At 47.3% G+C, this 22,348-nt stretch overlaps 1 protein-coding gene across 15 annotated transcripts in view; it reads right to left on the bottom strand.

Moving 5' to 3' along the window:
* Positions 1 to 22,348, bottom strand: part of CAMK2G (calcium/calmodulin-dependent protein kinase II gamma) — a 54,603-nt gene that overhangs the window by 9,088 nt on the left and 23,167 nt on the right. For 2 of the 15 annotated variants that reach the window (XM_012723641.1, XM_012723647.1), the window contains exons 6-17: positions 21,784 to 21,856; positions 21,528 to 21,630; positions 21,012 to 21,095; positions 20,486 to 20,580; positions 19,793 to 19,915; positions 16,462 to 16,545; positions 16,205 to 16,247; positions 13,568 to 13,630; positions 11,651 to 11,694; positions 4,498 to 4,530; positions 2,291 to 2,359; positions 1,108 to 1,152 (exon numbers count right to left, since the gene is read on the bottom strand). In XM_012723641.1, the coding sequence (XP_012579095.1) occupies positions 1,108 to 1,152; positions 2,291 to 2,359; positions 4,498 to 4,530; positions 11,651 to 11,694; positions 13,568 to 13,630; positions 16,205 to 16,247; positions 16,462 to 16,545; positions 19,793 to 19,915; positions 20,486 to 20,580; positions 21,012 to 21,095; positions 21,528 to 21,630; positions 21,784 to 21,856 (859 nt within the window). The remainder of the gene's footprint in view (positions 1 to 1,107; positions 1,153 to 2,290; positions 2,360 to 4,497; positions 4,531 to 11,650; positions 11,695 to 13,567; positions 13,631 to 16,204; positions 16,248 to 16,461; positions 16,546 to 19,792; positions 19,916 to 20,485; positions 20,581 to 21,011; positions 21,096 to 21,527; positions 21,631 to 21,783; positions 21,857 to 22,348) is intronic. The other 13 variants (XM_012723644.1, XM_012723652.1, XM_012723642.1 and 10 more) reach the window with 7 other exon arrangements.

The raw sequence follows: 22,348 nt of genomic DNA, 5'->3' as shown, positions 1-22,348 counted from the left end.
AGATTTATGCATTTAAGAACTAGGGTATAGGCCAGAGGTGCAGGGGGTGAGAGGACTCACCAGACACAGAGTGGGGAGCAGAAAAGGCAGACTGACTGAAATGTATTGCTGAGGGTAGCAGTGAGTGGGACAGGAGAGGTCTGCCACACCATGTGGGTCACCTCCCTGGCTGGGGATCAAACTTGTGCTACAGTGGCTGCGGAGAGCTTCACAGTGCTGTGCTTTAACCAGATGCACCACCAGGGAGGGCCCTGTGCATTTTTTTTTTTTTAATGCATACAAGAACTGAGGTGTAGGCCAGAGATGCGGGGGTATTGAGGGGAAGAAAGTTCACCAGAGACATAGTGGGAAACAGAACAGGTGGAACTACTGAAATATACTGCTGAGGGGAGCAGTAGGCGAGACAGGAGAGATCTGCTGGGCCTCAATGTTCAGTTCTTAACCCAAATATCATACCTCCTGAGAAGATCCTTCTCTGGGCTCTTGATTAAAGGCCCTGGTCTCTTTACTTTGTGCATTTTCCTCATTACTGGATTTCATTATATTCACTTGGGTTTTTGGTTTATTATCTGCTGCCTGCCTGGCCCCGTACCCCTTGGCCCCACAGACAGGGATATTTTTTCTTGTCACCTCTGTAAACCAGAGCCTTGGATGATTTGGGCTTAAAAAATATTTACTAATGATAGTGAAAGGAAAGAGACAAGTCTGCCGAGGACATAAAGGTATGAAGCAATGAAGGCTGCTCAGAGGGTCTGATTATACTTAGCCTCAGCTTTTCTAGCAATGTTTTCTCTTATTTAAATTTCACAACTCAAAGAGGAGGACTCTATTATTAGCTCTGATATACAGATGAGAGAACAGGGGCAGAGTAACTTTGTCAAGAGGCCCAGGGCCAGGATTCAATCCCAGAGCCAAGTACAAATCACTGAGCTATAACGCTCTTTCTGGGAATGAGGGCCAATGGGCAAACTATCCCAGTCTGGACTCAGGATCACCTTGGCTTTGAGATGCCGGTCAGCTGCCATCTGCAAAACCTTAGAACCTGTGACCCAGCTCATTTGTTTTCTGCTGATCCAGAAGCAGATTATAGGCTCAGGAGCCACTCACCTTGATCCCATCTGTAGCATTGTGCACCACGGTGGTTTGTGGCTCCTGTGAGAGAAGATGAAAATTATCCCCCCGAACTGAGCACATATCTCGGCACTTCCCCGAAGACCCCCACCCCTGCAGTGCCTTGATAGTCCTGAAGATGCCCATGAGGTCTGTTTATAAACCATCCCCAGAGGGCAAGATATCCTGGCTCAACAGTGTCCCAGGTAGCTCGAAGCACCAGATTTAGGGGCTAGCACTTGCTGGAGAGGAGGAGAGGCCTCACATGTAATGGGATCAGAGAAAGCTGTCCCTGATTCTGTTAATTCTGAATGTTCTTTTCCCATAGGGAAAATATGCTGGAGGAGCTCTATGGCTATGGACACAGGCTGGGCCTTGCCAACAGTGTTCATCAAAGGGTGTGTAGGAGGCAGGGACAGACAGAGCGGACTCAGAAAGAGCCAGGATACCCCTTCAGCAAGCTCAGGCAAGTGCCTGCTTTACCCACTTCTGCCTTCCCCAGAGTTCCTGTTCCTACAGCACATCAGGCAGCACAAGGGTTTGAAAAAGTAGAAGGAACAGCAGGCACAATGAGCCCTCCCTCTCCCCAGCACTGCCCCCAACTAACTCTCTAGTTAGCGACCACTAGTAGAGGAAGCTCAGTGCACACACTGCCATTTGGGGAAGCCCAGACAGAATTTAGGTAACATGGGAAGCCTGGGGTTCTCCAAGCATCCAGAGACCTCAGCGCCATCCAGAGGTGGGGAACCCCAGCCCTCCTTCCTGTTCAGGGCTTTACAAGAGAGAGGCTGAGACAGCTTTTACAAGGAGGGACTCCAAGAGCTGATGTACAGAGCCCAAGTATGCTCCTACCCTCTCCTTTTATAAGCAACTCACCTTCCCGCCCCCCATAACAGACCCAAGGGGGGCCCAGCCTGGGGCAGGGAAGTTTAGCTGAGAGCCCTGATCACTCCCCAACAGCGAAGGAGCAGGATCAGCAGTTCTGCCATGCGGGAAGGGGCACGGCCAAGCGGGCGATGAGGGGGAGGGGCCTTTGGGGCAATACCCAAAGCAGCCTGCTCTACAGGGGTCAGAAAGGAAGAGAGACTGAGGAGGCCTGGGAGGGAGGGTAAGAAATGGAAGCAGGGAGGAGCGGGAAGCAGCCAGGGGCAGGGGCGGAGAAGCCGTAGTCAGGAGGTACCATGGCCGTCTGCAAGGGCGCGGGCTCTTGGACTGGGTTTACGAGACTGTTTTTGTTGTTGCTCTGTGGCTGAGACAAGAAAACAGATGGTTTAGTTCCTCTAGAGTCACCAAAGTCGCTCAGATTTGACTCCCAGACCTCCCTTGCCCCCTGGCCTGGCCTGGAGGAGCTAGGCCGAGGTGGCCTCCATAACACTATGCAGATGGGAGCAATGGTTGGAGAGATGATTGGAGGAGTGGAGTATTTGGAAGAGTCCAGAAACCTAGCTCTGGAGACATCCTCAAGACAAGACCAGCCCAAAGATTTGTTTTAAAGCCTCTCTCCAGAAATTCTGCTTATGCCAGATGCCATGTCGTTGTGTAATCATACTTTACCCAAAGAAACTCAGAATCTTCTTCCCACTTTACAAGGAAAAAGGAAGAGGGTGTATAAGAAAGTAGAACAAAATTAAACTTTGGGTTCCCTATCTGTGGGCAGTCTCCTGCTGCTCTTTTAGCCTGCCACCTGTACCTCCTTCCCCTTAAAAACCAACTTGAGGCCTGATCTGAAAAGAAGAGAACAAGAAAGCAAAGAAAACTTGGTAGCCAGAGAAGAAAGTGGTGGAATTCAACTGTGGACACAAAATGTACCTAATGACCCCAGGGAGCAGAGACAGGGTCATACTGTTTGCCTCTCTGCTCGACAAAGCTTGGCCTTGATTGGCTGGGAATGAAGGCAGAGCCCCAAGGAGGGACAAGTGAATTCAGGTGGGGCTGTGGTCAATGTCCCAGAACACTGTCCCCAGGAAAGAGTAGACGGCCCAGCAAGTCAATATTCCTAACAGCAACAGACCACTGGGGTAGCTCCCTGTCCTTCTCAAAATTACCCTGGGTGGCACAGCAAAGGAGGCCTGGGGGAAGATGGTGAGGAAGAAAAGAGGCCCATCTCCTGGATGGAGAGTCATATTGCTGCTGCTCTCTGCCTCTTATAATCCTCTAACCAATGTTTCAGTCTCACTGCAAGTCCCAGTAGGGCTGGGGGCCACAGAGGAGTGACCCCTGACCACTGTGAACTCTTTACTAGGCCTTTGCCTATGTTTGGCTGCCATCTCTGTGTAGGGTGTAATGAGGACACAGTGGCAGCTGGGGTACACTTCCTCTCTCCTAGGATGCACAGAGAGAAAGTCTATCCAGAGTGTCCTCTTGCCTGGACGTCTCTTTTATGGCTCTTCGCACTGTACCTGAAGACATCCATCCTCGTTGTCAAAGGCTGAGATGCTCCCAAACCCAGGATTAGGCATGGAACCTCAAGCCAAGTACTGAGTGCTAAAAGACTCCACTGAACAATGCACACTGGAGAAGATGTGTCCTGGGAGCAGTCATGATACTATTCTGAACTCATGTAAGCTCTGCTCTCTGCCATTCCATCCCTGGACCCCACCCCTGCCCCACCCCACAAAACAACAGAGCCCTCCTAGCTCAGTTGCTGACACTAACCTCTTTTCGGGGTTGATTGGAGAAGGTGGTCCTGCCCGCAAAGCCCAGCTGAAAAAAAGACCCTCGCAGGGGGCAAGGACTCCAGAGTGCCCATAAAACCTGCCATATCTGCAGAGGGCTGGGATGTCACCCAGGCGGCCCCACCTCTGGCTTAATGGATGGTTTCATAATTACTCAGGCTGCTGTATTCTCTTTGGTGCCCTGTATCCCACAAGAAAGAAGATGCATTCTTTATAGTCTTTCAGCTGTCCCCAGAGGGCTGGGTAGGCAGGATGGAACACTGGGCACAGCCCGCTAATGGGCACTTGCATGGGAAAAAGGCCAGAGAGTGAGAAATTCAGAGCTGTGAGCTTACAACCAGCTCCTCTGCCCACCAGCTGCCAGTTTGTAGGAAGTGGACTGCTTGTGCCTTCTGGACCCACAGCAAGTGGGGGTCTTTTTCTGTTTGCCACCTAGCCCCGACTCCCTATCAGCTTCACTTCCTGCCCTGCTGGAGACAGTCCAAGCCTGCAGCAGGGGTGCCATACCACACATTCCAATGCCCAGGTTTTAGGCCACTGGTTGACCTTGGGCAATGGCCCCGCCTGGCAGGACAGGCCACACCTGCCTACACAGCACAGACATGCAGTGAGGATGAGTGAAGCACACGCACATGGCAGAATGGGTTTGCGTGGCTGGCAGGCGGGCGCAGGCAGCATGGAGTGGGCAGATGGGTGGGCAGGCAAGGCTCACCATTAGGTGCACGCTGGAACTCGACTTCCTTTTCTGGACACACCACAGCAGAAGGGAAAGAGAAGGGGAAAGGAGGTAAGAAAAGAAGCACAGAGACTCTGCAAGTTAGTGCACCAGCGTGGGCTGCTCAGGAGAAGAGTGCAAGAAGGAGACCTGGAGTCCAGCACCAGAAGGGTTAAAACAGCACCTAGACCACCAGGCACCAATACCCTCCAGACCTTGGGAGAAGGCCCAAGTGGCTCTCAGTTTCACAAACAGAGATGTAGTATATTCTAAGTTATCCCAGCTTTGCTCAGAGAAAGCTCCTTAAAGAGATTAAGTCACAGGTCTAAGAGAGTGCGTAACCTTTTGCAAGCTTACAGGTTTGACCTTATATGGCCAGTTCACCTGTAAGTTACTTTTTTTCTTTCACTAGGTTTGCCTAAAATTCAGGTGAGCAGCTCCTACGCAAACAGCAAAAGCTACTCACTGCCATCCTCAGCTTTAATAACATTCGACGAGTGAACTTTTTTTGGCTGTACTCCAAGCTGCTTTTCAGATAAAAATGTTGAGCTTTGGAAATCACTTGCCAAACAGCTAAATTTTGGCTTCCCTTTTTTTATTTTGTATGGCCATACCCATTTATAAGATGACACCATTTTATTGCATTTTGCAATTAGTGGGAAATGGAAAAACAGGAGTGCTGGTGATTAAAAATGTTGTGATCATAAAGACACAAAGCTATAAAGCCACAGGAAATGCTGAAAGCAGTGATTCCTTAGTCTCAATCATATGCTAACAGACTTTATGTTCAAATGTGAAACAAGAGCAAATATAAAGACACATGAAACACTGAAAATACACCTGAGAAGACTATATCTAAAAAGTGAAAGGTAATTAAGAATTTTATAATTAGTTCGCTGGAAGAGAAAAGTCTCCTTGGACAATGTCTCTTATTTGATTACTGCATGTTTAACACTGAGGAGCTGTTCTAGGCACAAAAAACATGTCAGATAAATATTCCTGCCTTCATGAGGTTGGCATTCTAATTTAGAAGACATTTCCAAGAATGTATTATATTTTTTAAAAGGTGACTACAGGTACTTTAACGAATGGTACACAATTTAGAATTAGCTCCAAGGAAATAACCTAAAAAATAATTGCCTTCGTCTTGCATTAGCCTTTCATACATGTTCAAGCATAAGATTTTACTTCCAAAGTTATTTCTCAGAAAGAGAAATTTGTCTTACATTCATATTTACATATTGCCCATCTGAATGCCTAGCAATCTGCAAAAGTCAGCATACAATCTATAAATGTTTGCCGAGTTGAACCGGGTTTGCTGAAGCACAGATTTCCAACTTGCCCAGAGTCATGTTAGTGAAAGAGCTCTGCTCTTGTGATTTCCAGGGGCTTGTTGCAGAAGGTTATTGCAAGTCCCCTCCTCTTGGACCATGTCTTGGACAGAGCTCATTCAGCATCTGCTGCATCTCCAGGGAGTAAACTCCCAGCTCTCTCCTAGCTGGTTTTCCTTTCCCTAAACTCTCCTGCAAGAAAACCTGAGAGTCTTTTTCTACACAAGGGTTCGCTGTGCTAAGTGGAATTCTTTCAATTCTTCTCTCCATTCTTTCAGTTTTGCCTTCAGCCATGCAGCCAGGATCCTTCTCAACCAGCAAGCAGCAGCATGGTTTAAATACCAGACACAGCACTCTCAAAGAACCATAGCTCACTATTATTTTAACATTAAATATTTACTTGAAATTTTAAACCAGAAAGGATTTCAAGTATTCTTTCCACACTTAAACAAATATTCAAACAGTACTTAAGGAAACTACTATATCCTTTTTCTTTCTTTCATTATTACTTTTGTAAAAGCAGACAGCCACAGAGCAGAATGCACACACTGTCCTCAACAAGGGGTTTCCTTGGATCTGATAGTTTATGGTCCCTCATATCTTGTCCTCACAAGTGGCTCATAGTCTTCTATGGACCCTGGGTCACTGGTACCCACTTCCACAGAAACCTAAAGCCTCCAGGTTCAAGAGTATGAGACAGACCTACTGCTCAAACCAATGCTAATATCCAAGCATCTTGTGATGGTTTCTGAACAGGAAGAAAAAACCCTCCCTATGGACCTTATGCATCAGGACCAGGCAAGGAGGAGCTGGGAAAGGAAGATGGATCAAAAAAGATCCAGGATGCTGAAAGCTCTTCTGAGTAAACCTTCCATGGTAACAAAGGTCATCACCGTGGCATTCAGAGGGCCCAGAAAAGCCCACACATTTGCTCTGGCACCCACTTTTCCTTTTATGGTGCTTTCATCCAACTTCTCCATTAGTTGTTACATACATGTCCCTTATCACAAAAGACATCAGTCACATAACAAGCAATCTGGGAAACAGAAAAGAAAAAAATAACCCCCCATAGCACTATCTTGTCTTATTCCTTATTATCACTTAAAATTATCATTATAAGCTACATGTAAATTTGTATCTTTAAAACTAAGTAGTATTTGGACTTTTATTCTTATTATTGCATAGTCTAGAAAATGTAGTAATACAGAAAAATTTATAACATAACCTCCCCAATTTACAAAAACCCAGTGAGCTTCCAAATAACATTTCAGTGGGTTTTCTTCCAGTTCTTTTCCTACCTACGTTATATACGAAGTATCTGTAAACATTGTTTTTTAGACATAAGTATACTGCCTTAGGTCATAGCTTTTTCACTTACTGTAAGCCATTTTTGTCTCTATAGAATTATGAAAATTAATAACTTTGCAGTGCACCAGTAAAGGTGTTTCTCATAATTATTCACTCATCTTTTTGGATTTTTGAGGTTGTCTCCAATTTCTTCACAGTTATAAGTAATGTCATGTTTAAACATCTTTCTGCTTTCAATTTTTCCATATTTTGAGTTATTTCTTTAGAAGTTCCCAGAAGTAGAATTATAGTGTAAAAAAATAGTAGGAAGTTTGGCAGCCTGTTTTAGAAGGGCCACTTTGATTTATGCCAAACAAGAAAGTCAAAAAACAGCAACCCATTTCAACTAAGATTTTTCAGACACTAGTGAGATTAAACATTTTTCCACAGTTGCTAATGAGTCCTATTTCCTCTTTCAGTCTGTCAATTCTATCTTCTTTAATCTTTTGTCTACTGGGTTGGAATATGGTTTTTTACTAGAGAAAGCTTTGGTAGGTAAAAATTTTAATAACCCTTCCTAGCACACCTGCTACAAATATTTTCCCCAGCCTGTCTGTCTTGGTCACTCCCTTCAGAAACACTCACTTATTTTCAGCCTTTGGCTCCACTACTATAGTCAGTCTTCTCAAACATGAAGCTCATCTGCTGAGCACATTATCAGGGGTCAGACAATGGACTGGCTTCATTTGAAGCCAGGTACCTCCTAATTCTGTTTGCCTACCTCATAGCACATCACTGCTGTCCCCCCACTTCCTTTGCTGGTTTCTCTTCTTCCAGCCTCCTAAACAACAGGTAACTCCTACATTTTGCCTTTACCAGACTCAAAACTTTCATGTGCTTCTGGATTCATTTGGGGGCATAGGGGAGTATTAATAAAATTTAAATTCTCCTTCTGCTCAAGTCTTCTTGAATTTGAACTGCAGGACAGACCCTGGAATCCATGTATTTTAAAGTAGTTCCTTAGGTTAATCTCATATAGGTGTACAAGACATATCTTAGGAGCCAGCATACAGAAATTTCTGCTAGTTCCTTTATCCAGCCTCTTACCATCATTTCAGCGGTCAATGCTTTGTCACTGAACTTTGTAAAATTTTCTTCCCTTCACCCATACAGACCTACTAAAGCCCTCAGGATCATCAATGCTACCTTGGATAGTTTCAAACTTGGATAGCTTTCATGTGTGCTATTTTCCTATTCCCTCTGTTCAGAATATCTTCCCCTATGTTCCTCCTCCTTAACATGGCAAAAACCAACCAGTCCTTCAAACTCATCCAGGGGCCATCTCCTTCAGGAAGAGTTCTTGTACTAGCTCAGATGTTCACCTCTCTGCTCCCATAACTACTGTCCTGCACACACCTCCCTCATAGGACCACACCCAAGCTGATGGTTTCCCTGTTTTTCTCCCACGGCAAACACGTGAAAGGGTAGATGATGTCGATGCCTTCGAGGCTCAAAGGCAGAGAACTGTCTAAGTGAATGAGCCTGTGTGATTCTCATGTGAGTTCCCATCTGCATGTTCAGCCTGACCACCTACCCACACTAGGTTTCTCCCAGCACCTTTAATGACTCTTCACATGATCTCCACCTGCCTCTCAAAACATAAATTCTCCTCCCACAGAAAGGGATGTTCCCTCACAAATATCCCTACTTCTAACAGAAGTGCCACCTTTCTTTCAACATTCAAGGAACTAGGACATTGCCCTTGATAGACTCTTTATGAGCTTCCTTTGACATGCCTCTAATCAGAGCTCAGCATTCACAGATACAGCTGGACCGATTGCCCACAGACAGCTCCTACTCTGAGATGCTAGTGTCATGCTCTTCTGGTGGCTAAGTATTTTGAATATTATCCCTTTATATTTTTTAAAAAGATTTATTTATTTATGCATACACAACTGGGGTACAGCCAGAGGTGCAGGGGCAGTGAGAGGACCTGCCAGAGAGTGGGGAGCAGAACAGGCAGACTGATGAAGCACACTGCTGAGGGGAGCAGCGGGCGAGACAGGAGAGGTCAGCTGTGCCATGTGGGTCAGGTCCCTGGGTGGAGCTCGAACTCGTGCTACAGTGGCTGCTGATAGCTCCCCTTAACCCCTTGTGCCACCAAGGAGGCCCCTTTTCTATTTTTAGTCACCTTTCCTTCACCTTATACCCAGACTGCAGCAAAATGATATGCTAACACTGATGCACATATGTCTGCTTCCTTCCCTCTTCGTTTGCCCTTATAGCAGACAAAATTTTGAAGACATTGCTCTCACTGTATTTTCCCTGCTCAGTGGCCTATGGTGTTTCCCATGGACTAATATACAAACTTCCAATTCGTCTGTCCATCTAGACTAATCCAGCTATCTTTCTGACATCTGTCTACCACACACTCCATGTTCTAACTTGGCAGAAAAAATACACATGTTAAGAGAAACAGCTGTTTAAAAGTGATAGAAGCCAATCTCATTTTAAAGAAAACACCTATGCACCAAAAAATGTCTCCCACTCTGTCCTCGCCACCTATTCAACTCCGATCATTGACTCAGTTCCCATCTTTCCTCATCCTCTAAGGTTTCTCCCATAAGCTATTATTCTTGAAGCTTCTTGAATTCAACCACCCCGTGTAGGGTCCAGTACCAACACACCATTCAGTGCTTAGCTGATTCCAAGTATATCTATTTTCCTCTTCAATTAACCCTGCAACTTCCTAAGGTAGATCACCTTATCCTGTTTGTGTGCTCCTAGAAATGGTGCCCCACTGGGGCTCTGACAGGCACAGCAGTCCCTCCTTATCCCCTTTCTGCAGTCAACCATGGTCTGAAAATATTGCATACAGTAAAATATTTAGAGAGAGACCATAGCCACAGGACTTTTTTTATACTATTTTGTAATTATTTCACTGTAAGTTCTTGTTGTTTATCTTGTGCCAAATTTATAAATTAACCTTTATATCTGCATAGGAAAATAGAATGTACAAGGTTCAATACTCTCTGCATCTTCAGGCATACACTAGGGGGTCCTGGAATGTATCCCTCATGGATAAGTGAGGGACTATAGTACTTACCAAATACTTTGTAAGCACTGACTGAATCTAGCTTCATAGAAATACACAATATGGGGTTATCCCTGGTGGCACAAAGGGCTAAAGCACAGCACTATGAAGCATTCTGAAGCCAGTGCAGCATGAGTTCGATCTCTGACCAGGGAGCTGGTGGGCTTGGCAGACCTCGCCTGTCTTGCCCACTGCTCTCCTCAGCAGTGTACTTTGTCAGTCTGCCTGTTCTGCTCCCCACTTTGTCTCTGGTGAATCCTCTCACTCCCCACAACTCTGGCCTTACCCCAGTTCTGTAAGCATAAATAAATAAATCTTAAAAAAAAAAAAAAAAAAGAAATACACATCATCTCTCCAACTTAACCTGCTCCCTTTCCTTTAACCTGACTCCACTCATCCAGCTGGTATTCCTGTAACCGGGGGTGGCTGGCCAAACCTAGCTGCATGTCAGCGGGTATGCGTGGAGCCCAAGCTCCCCTCCTTGGGGCAGAATACATAGAAGCAGGCATGCAGTAAATGAGAGAAAGAGGAAGGAGTAGAGAAGAAAGAGAATAGGGCACACATGTAAATCTCAGAAAATCCTAGGAGAACTTTTGCTGGAGTATTAAAGATTTGAATAATTTCACAGTTTGAAATTCTTTCAGTTGGTAGGCTTCAAAATAGCACGAATCCCTAGTCAATGTCCCAGTACAAGGACCCTTTCTGCCCCAAAGTATTGACAGAATACCTTGGGCCAGGTGAAGACCCTCCCAGCCACCTCTTCACTACCTTGGCCAGGGATCCCCTCCCACCAGCTTCCTGCTGGACCCTCTGGGCTGCTGTTTCCTCTTCTGCCCTGATCCTTCAGAAAAGTTCCCTCACTAAGGGGAAAAGAGCTGTGATATACCATGTCCCTCACCTGCTTCTGAGGAGACTTTGCCTTGAGAAAGTTTAAGACACTTGCACTCAATGGTATCTCAGTTGGGTTCTAGAAGGACTTTGGAGATAAAAAGACCAAAAGGATAGCGGCTTCAGGTTCCAAGCCCTGTACCGAGTCAAACTAACTTTGGATTCATTTGATAAAAAGGGCTTGCATTTAGGAAAAAAAAAAAAAAAAAAGGATTAACCAATTGACCTAAAAAAGCCCACAGTCAAGTCCTGGAGTGAGACAAGTATCTGGAAATCACCTTCAAGATTCAGCTCTAGCAAACTATAATTTGGATCATTTTCCCTGAGTCTTTCCAATCATCCTAGGGTCAGGAAAAAAAAAATTCATCTCCCTTCTGCCCTCTCAGGCCAGTGGAACCTGCTGTTCTGAGCACAAAGGTTTCTGGTTTAAAGCAGAAAAGCAAGGATAGGAAGGTTCCCAGGGAGAGAAGGGGGGCGGTGCCAAGAAATCCCCATTGTGACTACTGGCACGGAGAAGTCAGTTTGAGACTGGAGGGGTAGACACACCTACCTTGACGCCACCATCCGACTTCTTGTTCAACAGGCTTTTGGCAGCTGTGGAAACAAAGAGGAAAATCAAGTCTCTTGTATTGAACCCTTTCTCCAACCTGAAGTCTGGCAGCTGGATCTGCAAGAGACTACTGTGTCTGACCTGGGGGCCAGGAGTCTCTGAAACCTCTAGCAGTCCCAAAGCTAGGAGGGCACCCCAAGCAGCATCAGACCCTTAGGGTGGCACCCCAGGACCTCCTCCTCCATGGAAGAGGATTCAGCAGAAACAGGGACACTGTGCTTAGGAGGAGAAATGACATTCAATACTGCAACTGCCAGGGCACAGGGAACTCTGCTTTTGACAGCTTCCACCCAGGCCTGGAAGCAGAGTGCCAGGATGAAAGATGAGGGCTCCATCCCTAGATGCCATGGAGATCCTCAGGACGGCCAAGCTGGAAGGATGCAAGACATCTCCTGAGTGTTCTCAAGAAACAGTGTCACAGTTCACAAAGGAGACCAGACATGAGGACAGACAAGACACAGACACGGAAACCAGGACCACCTACAGGAGGGTTTTGCCAGGAGGTTGAAGCCTTGACTGAGGCAGGCTTACTGAGTCCTATTTGCCACCCCTTCCTAAGAGTCCACTCTTTGGACAGGGCAGAATGAGATATTAATCAGGCATGGGGTGATGTTCAGGGCTAGTGATGTCTGCTGACCACAAAGGCCATGGGAAGGTAGCAGACAGTGGCTGGAGAGTGGGAAGCATTGGGAGGTGGAATCAGTCCAACTGTCTGATCTACCTGGATTTTGATGGGTTTGCATCTTGGTTCCACCCCTTAGTAGATATGTGACCTTGGATGAGTTAACCTCTCTGAACCTGTTTATCTATAACATAGGATAAAACAGGGCTTCATCACTGAATAGTGGTGTGGGGCTAGTGAGATCATGCATGAAAAGCGAAGTGCTTGGCACATAGCAAGAACTCAGTATGTGAGACATCAGTAGGTTACAACTGCTGCTGCCATTCTCTTCAGGTGGTCATTCCAACTCTCTCCAGTGACTAGGGATCCTCTGCGCAACCCTCCCCCACCCCAAATAGCCTTTGGGCTACCTCCAATTATGCTAGGAAGATTTGAAATTCACTTTTTTAAATGTGTTCATTATCTCACCACCTATTGTGAGGAAGTGCTTACATACATCAGAGTTCTCCACTCTGCCCACTAGAATCACTTGGGGAGTTTAAAAAATGCTTAGGCTTATCCCAGGCTCCAGGGATTCTCATTTTGGGCGGTCCTAGCATCAGGATTTTTTACAAGCTCACAGGTAATCAGTTGTCCTGTAGAGGCAGGGTGGACAGCCTTGGAAATACACGATCTTAATCCCTGGAGGACACGGAGACATGAGGAAACCAAGACTGGGAGACGTGGTGTGAATTGTTCAGGATGTGGCAGGACTAGAATCCAAATCCAGGGTTGGCTGTCGCCATAGCTTTGGCACTCTACAGCCTTCCAGATATGGAGGCCATTCAGATGTGTGCAAATGTCAGACTCCACAGCTCTGAGTGGTTCAGCTTCCTCTGTGAGGGATCTGACAGTGCTGTGGGAGCTTAGTCCTAGCACAGGGCTACACCAAGCCACACCCCTCACGGGCGGGCCAGGTTCTTGGGCCATCTGGAGCAAAACCTCCTACTGCCCAGCTCCACATCCCCAGGCTATTGCCTCCTGAGAGTTGGCAAGCGCCCAGCATGCATGGCTGGTTAGGGGCTTCATAACACCAGTGCGCTCGCAGATGCCAAGTTAGGTGGTCCGTTGGCATGCCCATCTCAGCCCGCAAGCATGGGACTCGCCTCCCTGGTGAGTGGGCCTGGCATGCTGGCCCTCCTGGTGGGGTGGCAGGGAGCCGAGGCAGGCGGTCGGGGAGGACTCATGCCACGTACCTTGCCCGGCCAGGCCGGCGGCGCTCGCGGCAGGCGAGGCGGGGGCGGAGCTCTGCCTGCCAACTGAGGGGATACAATCTCTCAGTGCACAGAGCTGCCGCAAAGCCACGGGGGCCAGTCAGCAGCGAGCATGGCCCAGCATGAGGCGTGGGAGCCCACCGGCTGCCCACACACAGCAGGGCCCCGGGCGGCGTGGCCAAGCCAGCCGAGCTGGGAGAGCGAAGGCGCTGGGGGCAGGCCGATGAGCAGGTGCAGCTAGCCCTGCAGCAGTCTGGGGACCTGAGAGGAACAGGCTTGGACAGGGCATGGGGAATACCACGGTTCCACTTCGTGGCAATGGCTTCAGCAGCTGTCCCATGAAATCCTCAGGTGACAGTTTACAGATAAAAGCCTGACTTGGTGAGGCAGGGTCCTTTCTGAGGCAGCACAGTCCTGGCTTAAGACTGTGAGGAAAATGAGCCTCACTGTAGACCTTCGCCTGTCAGGGACCTAAATGAGATTAGCAGAGTCCTGGATCATAGGGCAGCCCTTTTCTCTCCACATTACAAACAGTCTAGAGACTGGCTCTCTGGGCCCAGAGAAGGGCCATAGCCCTTGTCCAGAATACACTGACCTTCCATGCCCATCCACACACCTTAGTTCCTTAGAGACTAGGGTTGCTTTCCCTCTTCAAGCCAGGTATAGAGAAGAAGGCGCTTTTCTCAGTTACCTGTATTTAAACTATTCTGAGGATGAAGAGCCCCCAGGGAAAGAAAACAACAGCAAAGGCTGCTGAAGAAATACATTCTAAAAACCCCGATTTCACCATGAGCCAACCTGTCATAGTCCAGGTCTAAGCTGTGCTCCTTACTTGGAATCAACTAGAAAACAGCCTGGCTCATTTCTAAAATACACAGGTGCCCCTCCTCCATGATTATCCAGGTAGTCACTTCTTCCTACACAGGCTTCTGGAGACAGGCGGTACTCATCAGTCTCAGAGTCAGCCAGAAGAGGTCAGCCTGGAAAGCTGGGAGTATTTGCTTGGTCTCCTCTGATCCAGGATAAAGTGAGCTCAAAGGCCAGATGAAGCCTGGGCAATGAGAACAGGACACTCTTTGGGGAGAATGGAAGTACTTTGTTCTGAGAGAGAGACCAATTTCCTGAAACCAGGACACTGATTTCCTGGACTGGACAAGAGGAGGTTGACAGAGGCCTGGGGCTGTGGGGACAGGGCACATGCATTGATTTCCCAGCCTGAGAAGAAGCAGAAGCCTGTCTGCACACGGCTTCTTCCATTTAGAGAGAAAACGGATCACTATTCTACGGTCAACACCAAAGTGTCCCTGAGACTCCTCTGGGAAGGCTCTCAAACTGAGAAAGAAGAAGCTGCGAGTAATTAGATAGAAGCACAATGTGCGACAACAGCCCCATCTGCAGCCAGGTTGTTCCCCCTCACACAAGTTCTCACATTAGTGTGAGGTAAATCCAGAAACACAATCTCCCCCTCATGGGAAGCCCCAAACCAGGGCCTTAGGTGATGGAAGTGGGGCAGCCTCCCAGCTCACTCTCCAGTCTGTGACCTTCCAGAGCCCTGGGACTCTCGCTCGGCCTAGAACTCAAAGTCCTTAGCTCTTCTTGTCTGCAGCATCCTGGGGGCCCGGGGGGTTACCTGGAACCAGCACAGAGCTGTCTGAGCCTGTCAGGATTCAGGCTCAGGGGAGCAATCTCTGCTCAGAGCAGCTGTCTACACAAGCGCTCCCGCAAAGCCCCTCTCCACGGCAGTGCAGAAGGAAAGCAAAGGAGGGAGGCTTGTTATGAGAATGTTAGAAAAGGGGTCTTGAACCAAACAATGGAACTGGGAGTAAGGGGAGGGAAGGCCAAGGGACAAGGCAAGCAGGGAAGAGATCTTTCTGTTTTTAGTTAAGTCCTGATGTTATTTTCCTCACAGAAAGGCCACCAACTGAGTGCTTCCCAACTGAGGGTGAACAATGATAGAGGTGAGAGGAGGGGCAGGGTGAGGTGGAGTGTCTTGCATCTTGAAAAGAAATGTCAAGTGTGATTTACAAATTACTGGTCCCAACTCTCCCAATTCCTCCTGCAAATTTAAGCAGGTCTCTTTTCCCTCCCATCACGCCGGTCTCTATTATTTCACTTCACAACTAGCATCACAGAAAGTATTTCAAGTACAGTCGCTGTAAAAGGTTTCAACATCTGGAATAATTTCTGTTAGTCATCTCTACTTGGACACAACGAAGCAGACATTGTCTCAGTTGGCAAATTAATGGTGGCGACTGAGAAGATTTACTATACCTCATTGCTTTCTTTTCCCCAGCACATCTTCCAATGCCCTAGAGACTGGCTAAAATCTTAAAGTGCTGAGAGTCTTCAGATAAATAAGAACCCAAAAAAAAAACAAAGTAAATGGAGCCCGGGTAGGCTAATCCCTGGGAGACTCTAGGGAACAGCATTCATAAATGTGAACCCAAGCAAAGTGCCCCCGAATCTCAGGCTAGGGGATCCAGCAGCAGCAGATCCTCAAAACAGAATCCTTGTCATGTGGTCAAGGCCTTGCCCCACAGGGTCAGCACTGGGGAGGCAACGCCCATTCTGACCCACTCACCTCTGTGGAATTAAAGAGCACGGCTGGGAAAAACATACCTGAAAAGTTCCTGGAGACAAGCATCGTTGTGAGGATGGCACCCTAGGGAAAGAAGAGGGCGCTTTGAATTCAGTCAGACTCTAGAGAAGCAGTTTGGTCTCAGGCAGAGGGTCATCATGCATCTGAGACTCCCCAGCACGTGCAACCTTCACAGCTTGGCTCCAGCTAGGAGGGGAGCGTCCTTCTGAGGTGGGGCAGGAGTACACTGTGGAAGGGTCCGATTCCAGGGCACTGACAGCCTCAAGGCAAGACTTACCTTCAGTTTTCTCCGGGCATTGAACTTGCGTAAGCACTCCACAGTCTCCTGACGATGCATCATAGAGGCCACCGTGGATCGTTGCTAAAAGCCAGACAGACAAGGTCTGTGAGGTCCCCAGCTTGAGCCTCTGCCCCTCATCAGTGTCCTGGAGCCCACACCCTGGCACTCAATCCCCCCAGTTGCTCCAGAGATAAAGAGGTCATAGATGCAAAAATGCTTTTAGAATAAAAGCAAACATCAAAGTACAAGGTTACATAAGCACAATAAAATGAAGATGAAAAACACCAATAATTGATGCCAGATGAGGGTGCCTGTGAGAACATTATCTTCATGCATTATCTTCCTTGGGAGATGGAGGCAGTGGAATGGGGGAGTATCCTGTGCTGTGACCCTCATGTGAATCCTCCAGCAACTGTCCACTGAGTACCTGCTGGGATCCAGATTCTCAGCAGTAAGAGAACAGGCCAAGTGCCTTCCAGGAGTTCCTCACAACACACCCTCACACAAGGTCCTGAATGAAACTGTGATCTGAGAAGCTAAGAATCTTTACCTGGAAGCATCAATTTTTTTTTTTATCATTTTGGATGGACATTTTTCTTCAATGTATTACTGCTAACTTCCTTCCTCTGATGGAGCCGACTGGACAGGATGTGCCTTGATGACTCAGGGTGATCAATACAGCATCAGTCAGCACACAACAGCAACACAGTAATGTCCCCAGGAACAATACAGGTGGGGGGATGGGTGAATCAAGTGACCCCATAACAGAATATTTCTCTGATTCTTTTCTTCCTACAAGGGAAGGTTTGAATGCAAGTCTCCCAGTACCACATCTTACATAGTGGAGTCTCCCACATTTGGGGAAATCACAGGGGTCAGCAGTGTAATGAAGAACTCTCCTTGCAAGGAAAAACCACCTTCATGAGCATGGCATTTTCACCTACCAGTTAAGTTATTTTTCACCAGTTCTCAAGAGCCCATTTTAAGGTGCTCACTGCCTCCCTTTGCTGTCACTATCTGGACAAACCTGCTAGAAAAACACTATCCACAACCCCAAAGGATCAGCCATAATCCTTTCCCTCACCCTTGGTCCCCTCCCTTCCAGGTTCCCAAAGCCACTCTCCCAACCTTCTCTGTAACAGTCCCGAGTCTCATATTTCACCCCTTCCTTCAGAGTGGAAAGCTGTCCATGAGAGAAATGAGAGGTCGTGAAGCAAAACCCCCTTCAACTTCTATCTGCCGGGTTCTCAGCAGGTTCCTCCTTCTTGCCCAGTGATGACCCTTCCTTCTGGGCCTGGTGGCCCTTCTCTTTGTAATCCAAGCCTTTGTTCCCTCAATCAGCCAGTATTGTTAACTCCTTTTCTGAACTACAGTCTTCTCTGCAGTTCATGCATTATAGACATAAGACTATACATTATAGTCAAGCGTGACCTTAAACAAAATCTTAAAATTTTAAACTCACTGACCCACCTGCCTTCTTGAAGCAGTTCTATGTCTTTCTCTCTTTACCTGATTTCCTATTCATCTCACTGAGTATGGACTCTAGACTTTCTTGTGCATCCCCTCTATGGGTGAAACAATGGCCTTTAACGTTTTAGTGGATTCTTTTTCATCTTTACCAGTCTCCAAGAGCATCTCATTACAGATGCTCCCTTATGCAGAAAGCCAATTTCATAGGATCTTCTACTCCTGATCCTTCTTTACCATGGAAATTCTCATTCCCTGTTGCTGGTTCCTCCTACTCTATTATTAAATACTGGTGTTTAGTGGCTACATCTCCTCTTATTAGAGTATACAAGCCCACAGTGAAAATTCAATCAGCACAGAAATAATTCCATGTATTTCTACAGCCTCAGTGCCCCTTGCATAGAAATGACCCCAAACTGTTATTTCTAAGTTTTAATATTTTTCCTAATCTCTAAAATCACATTTCTAACTACCCACCAGATGTCTCCATCTTGAGGTTCTCAGACACCACATTCAATAGGTACAAAACTACAATCAACATTTCTCACAAACTGGTTCCTTTTTTGGATTTCTTCTGAGTCTGTGAATGGTACAGGCCTCCACTCACTTACAATTAAAACCAGGCAGTCCCCACAGATCCCTTTCTCCCCAAATCTAACTGCAATAAAACCTTTTGATTCTATCTCCCAACATATCTGTCAAAATTGTCCACATTGCCCACCCTCCTATCACTATCTCAGTTGAGATTTCAGCTAGTTGTTCGCAGCCAACTATGACAGCTTCCTGAATGCTTTGCCCTACTCTCTTTCCTCTTAGATTCTAATTTTTAGACGGCCTCCAAAGTGATCTTTGTAACTGCAAATTTCATTCCCTCTTTAAAACCTTTAAATGGCTCCCTAAGCTTTCAGAATAAAATTGAAACTCCCTAGGCAGAAACTGGTAAGTCATGGAATCTTTTTGGCTTCATCCCCTCATAGTCCCACAGTCATACCTTCATCTACAACCGATTTACTAAACATTCCTAAAATTGATACAATTTCCCTTGGCCTCTCACGCCCTGGACCATGCTTATCTATAGCCTGCAGGTCATCATCCTGGAGAACTTGTAGTCATCTGCCAAGAACAGAAGTCACCTCCTCCATGCAGTCTTCCCATTGCCCACCGGGGACAGGATGAGCTCCTGTGTGCTCACACATGTACCGTGTCACACTCAGAGAGGTCCCCTGTTTGAGTCCCTACTGCCCAAATAATCTGCGATCTCTAGGAGAATGACTATACCTCAGTTATCTTTCTACTTCTAATGCCCACATGACAACCAGCACCAGTGGCTTTTGGTAAGCCCAGGAAAGGACAAATATCTGTGTCAGGATGCCGTACTACAGCAGATCCTCTTCCTTAAAAACAAGACATTTCAGTGTGATAGAATTTCATATGGAAAAAGAGTTTGTCGAAACACACTGATAGCTCAGGGGCTTGCTTATTGGTTGGGTCTTGAGCACATTTCCAATACAGCTGTGTGAGTTGAGAGCTGGGTATGTACCTTATGTTTGGCAATTTGCTGTAGGCTCTGCCTGCTACCTTCTGTCATCAACTACCTAGAGTTAGCCAGAGTCAGTTTAGGCCCTCATTTAAAATCATAACTAAATCACAACCTGACCAGTGAGTGGAGGAAAGATGGGTAGAGGCCAGTTAGGCCCCTCTGCCTATTTCTGGTGACATGTACTAACCATGGTCTTCACCCACCATCCAACCTCTCTGCCAAGTCCTGGCTTAGGACAAGGACCAGTCTGTTAGTAAGGAGATACTAAGGGCATAGTGAGGGCTGATGTTCTTGATCTCAATCTTGGGCAAAGACACTTACACAGACCCATGGGTGCTTGAGAGCCTGGTCAGCTGTGATACGCTTTGCAGGGTTTATGGTCAGCATCTGGTTGATCAAGTTCTTGGCTTCAGGAGTAACTGTGTCCCACTCTGGTGATGGGAACTAAAAAGCAGGAACAGAGGGTGGAAGGATATGAAAATTATGAGCCTCACACCCTGAAAGCTAGACTGTCTTGTTCCCAACTGCTACAACTGGGCTACTCTGTGGTAACTAAAGCTGCCCAACAGAGATCTTGTTCAACTTAAACACTAGGAAAGGAAAACAGAACAGTCACAAGTTAGAATACCAGAACATCAGATCAGAGCATGAAGAGGACTCTGGTATCTTCTGGTTCAAACGCCATCTCTACTAGGACATAGCAGCTCAGCAAAACACCCAGGGCCCCACGGCAGTGGAGGGAGCCACCACACTTCCCGTCCCCATGGATCGAGCACACCCTCTTGCTGTCCATTCTTTGCTAACAACAGATCAAAGGGCTGCAGTGGCTTTCTTGACTTTACAGCTACCAAGAACAGCTGCGCAAAAGAGTTGCTTCCTGGGGCAGCAGGTGGAAAGAATTAGGACCTGTATGTCCATCCCTTGGTCCTCAAAACCCCAACATTCCGCATGACATACTGAACACGCACCCTCCTGTGGACAGAGCCCAAGGGGCAGGAAGAAACTGGTCCTTACGTCATAGGCGCCAGCCTTGATCTGCTGATACAGCTTGTGCTGATCCTCATCCCAGAAGGGAGGGTATCCCACCAGGAGGATATACAAGATGACTCCTACGAGACAGAATGCAGGTCACTAGGGTCAGTCACCTATTTCCCCGAGGAACCAAAAAATGTCACACAAGGCTCAAAGTCATTTAGAGTCAAGGCCATACCACAGGGAGAAGTTGACAATGCTGAGCCACTAGGTCCCCCCACCCCCATTAAGTTTTACTCCCCGTATCACCAAACCATGTCAGAAATTTTTTTAGGCACACGCCATCCTCTAAGGTGTGGTCAAGTCCCTCTTCAAAAAAGAGGCAATCCAATCCAAGAAGTACTTGGGAAGGAGGGGACAGCCAACCCAGGGCACTAAACAAACCCTGAATTTCACATCAACCAGACATTTGTGGGACCCGCAAGGAACAGCAATGCCTCTTTCTGGTCATTGCTGGAAGTTGAGGGTCCTTAACACCAAAAAAGCTGAGAGTGTGGAATGGGCTTACCGCAGGCCCAGATATCCACAGGTTTTCCATAGGGATCTTTCCTCAAGACCTCAGGGGACAAGTAACCTGGGGTGCCAGCAAAACCTGTAGCAGAAGAGAGGGTGGAGGCAAACTGAACCCACTTTCTCTCTCATTAGTCCATATCAACAGTTTCCCCCAAGTCTCTTCTCGCTCCTGCTTTTGCTACATAAGCTCTTCGCACATAGGCCACAAGAGACAATAGGCTGGGCTTCTTGTAGTACCCAGAATCTAAATCAGAGGGTAAGTCTGTGCCTACCAGGAACTCCCAACTCCTCCCCAGAGGCAACGAGAATGCAGGACTGACAACAATGAGATCCTGAGACTCGCTGTACTGAGTCACATAGGATCAGGAGGGAGCTCCACACCCTCCCTCCTCCAGACTCTGAGGAGGCCAAGACCATTAAGGGTCTGACTGCTAGTTCTGAAAGAGGAAGGCAGATCAGGAAGAGAAGGAAGGGCGGGGGCCACATTCCAGGAAGGCAGGGTCACTCTTACCGAACCAAGCCTGCTGCTCTCCCTGCACTTCGATGGCTAAGCCAAAGTCGGCCAGCTTGACGGCGGCACCTTTGCATTTACTTGCCAGCAGCAGGTTTTCAGGCTGTAGAAGGAAGAGAGGGGGACCTTGTGAGGCACCCAACCAGCCCCCTTCCTCCTCCTGGGAGCCTGAGCGTGGACCACGCAGTACCACCATTTGGCACCAGGTGGCACCAACACTTCACAAACAGGAGGCAAAGGGAGGGCCTGGTCATACCTTCAGGTCCCGGTGGACAATGTCATGCTGGTGGATGTGGTTAACACTTTCCAGAATCTGATGTATACAGTGGCTGCAAAAGCAGAAGTGCAGAGTTAAACGGCCTCGGCCTTTACCACAGGCTGGGGACTAAAGCACCTATCTCTGGGTGCAGCTTCTCAGACAATCACTGGATGAGGCAAAACCTGGCGCTTTGGAAATCATCTAGTTCAACGTATTTCTAAGAGGAAACTGAGACCCAAGCAGTTTAAGTGGTTTCTCTATAGTCTCCTGCTAGATAACTGCATAAAAGGGGGTAGGATGAAGAAGGCCCACCATACCACCAAGGCCTGACATGACCAGTTTGTTTCCAAGAAATAAGGTGACCTGACTTCTGCGAATGAGAAACCATCCATCCCCTTGCCTTTTTTTAAAAACTTTTCCCCTATAGTAACTCTGTTCTTGGAGTAGAGGTTTGTAGTAGCAACCAAGGAAGGAAGGAGAGTCCAACTAAAGCCTAAATTGTTCTGGGGGGGGGGGGGGCGGGTGGATGCACTCAAATTTGTTTACTTAAACCTCTACTGAG

Source organism: Condylura cristata, unplaced genomic scaffold, assembly GCF_000260355.1.
Source record: "Condylura cristata isolate star-nosed mole 26May11 unplaced genomic scaffold, ConCri1.0 scaffold00011, whole genome shotgun sequence".
NCBI classification, from domain to species: domain Eukaryota; kingdom Metazoa; phylum Chordata; class Mammalia; order Eulipotyphla; family Talpidae; genus Condylura; species Condylura cristata.
This window is presented reverse-complemented; position numbering and strand designations above follow the sequence as displayed.